Consider the following 1,110-nt stretch of genomic DNA (forward strand, 5'->3'; position numbering starts at 1 on the left):
ACAAACACCAGCAGCAGCAAGAGGAGCAGCAGCAAAAGCTACAGCAGCAGCAGCAGCAGCATCTACAGCGGCAGCAGCAGCAGCAGCTGCAGCAGCAGCAGCAGGAGCTGCAGCAGCAGCAACACACCGTGCTGAAACTTGAGGGACCGGCAGTCCTCATAGCATTCCATAAGGTATGGGGCCTCCATTTTCACTACTGCTGCTGCTGCAGCAGCAGCAGCTGCTGCTGCTTCAGTTGGTGCTGCTGCTGCTGCTGCTGCTGCTGCTGCTCCAGTCGGTGCTGTTGGTGTTGGCTCTGTTTCGTGCTGCTGCAGGCGTCGATGCTGCTGCTGCTGCTGCTGCTGCTTCAACACCACACGCTGCTAGCCCTTGCCTGGGCACAAGACACAGGGGATACGTTTGTTCTGCTGCTGCTGCTGGTGCTGCTGCTGCTGCAGCAGGAGCAGCAGCAGCAGAAGCGAAGGTTGCCTGCGGCACCGCCGTCGCGCCCCCTTGCCTGCTGCAGCTGCTGCAGCAGCTGCTGCTAAGCGCTCGGGCTGCTGCTGCCAGTGGAGGAAAGAAATGAAGGGCCTAAAGGGGACGGGGGGCCCCACGGAGGCCTGCTGCTGCTGCTGCTGCAGCGGAGACAGCAGCAGCAGCAGCTGTTGGTGTGAGTATAACAACCTAAGCAAGAATAAAATTTATTAGTAGCAGCATGCATTGGTGTTGCTGCTGTTGAGGCTACTGTAGCCTCAGCCGCACACCAGAAATACACAGACGAGGCCCCGAGTCGTTGCTGCTGCTGCTGCTGTTGCTGCTGCTGCTGCTGCTGCTGTTGCTGCTGCTGCTGCTGCTGCTGGCATTATGTTAACGTGCTGCAGCTGCTATTACTGAGCATAGCTTTATGCTTATTTTATTAATTAATATAATTAATAATTATTAAGACTAAATGGGTTTATAGATAGCCAGAGGGTCGCCGCTTCTGCTGCTGCTGCTGCTGCTGCTGCTATTGCTGCTGCTGCTGCTGTCATCGGCAGACTCAAGCGCGGGGGCTGTCGAGGAGCAGCAGCAGCAGCTCATACTGCCCATTAACACACGCAGCGGGGGCCCCACTCTCGCCAGCAGCAGCAG

General features: G+C 57.3%; 1 protein-coding gene across 1 annotated transcript in view; it reads left to right on the plus strand.

Annotated features, from left to right (window-relative positions):
* Positions 1-1,110, plus strand: part of EMH_0026070 (uncharacterized protein) — a gene marked incomplete at both ends in the record, with an annotated part of 9,380 nt that overhangs the window by 1,882 nt on the left and 6,388 nt on the right. Inside the window, one exon of the mRNA XM_013502564.1 lies at positions 15-173. Coding sequence (XP_013358018.1) covers positions 15-173 — 159 coding nt within the window. The remainder of the gene's footprint in view (positions 1-14; positions 174-1,110) is intronic.

The sequence above is a fragment of the Eimeria mitis genome, genomic scaffold (genome assembly GCF_000499745.2).
Source record: "Eimeria mitis Houghton genomic scaffold, Emh_scaff956, whole genome shotgun sequence".
Taxonomy (NCBI): domain Eukaryota; phylum Apicomplexa; class Conoidasida; order Eucoccidiorida; family Eimeriidae; genus Eimeria; species Eimeria mitis.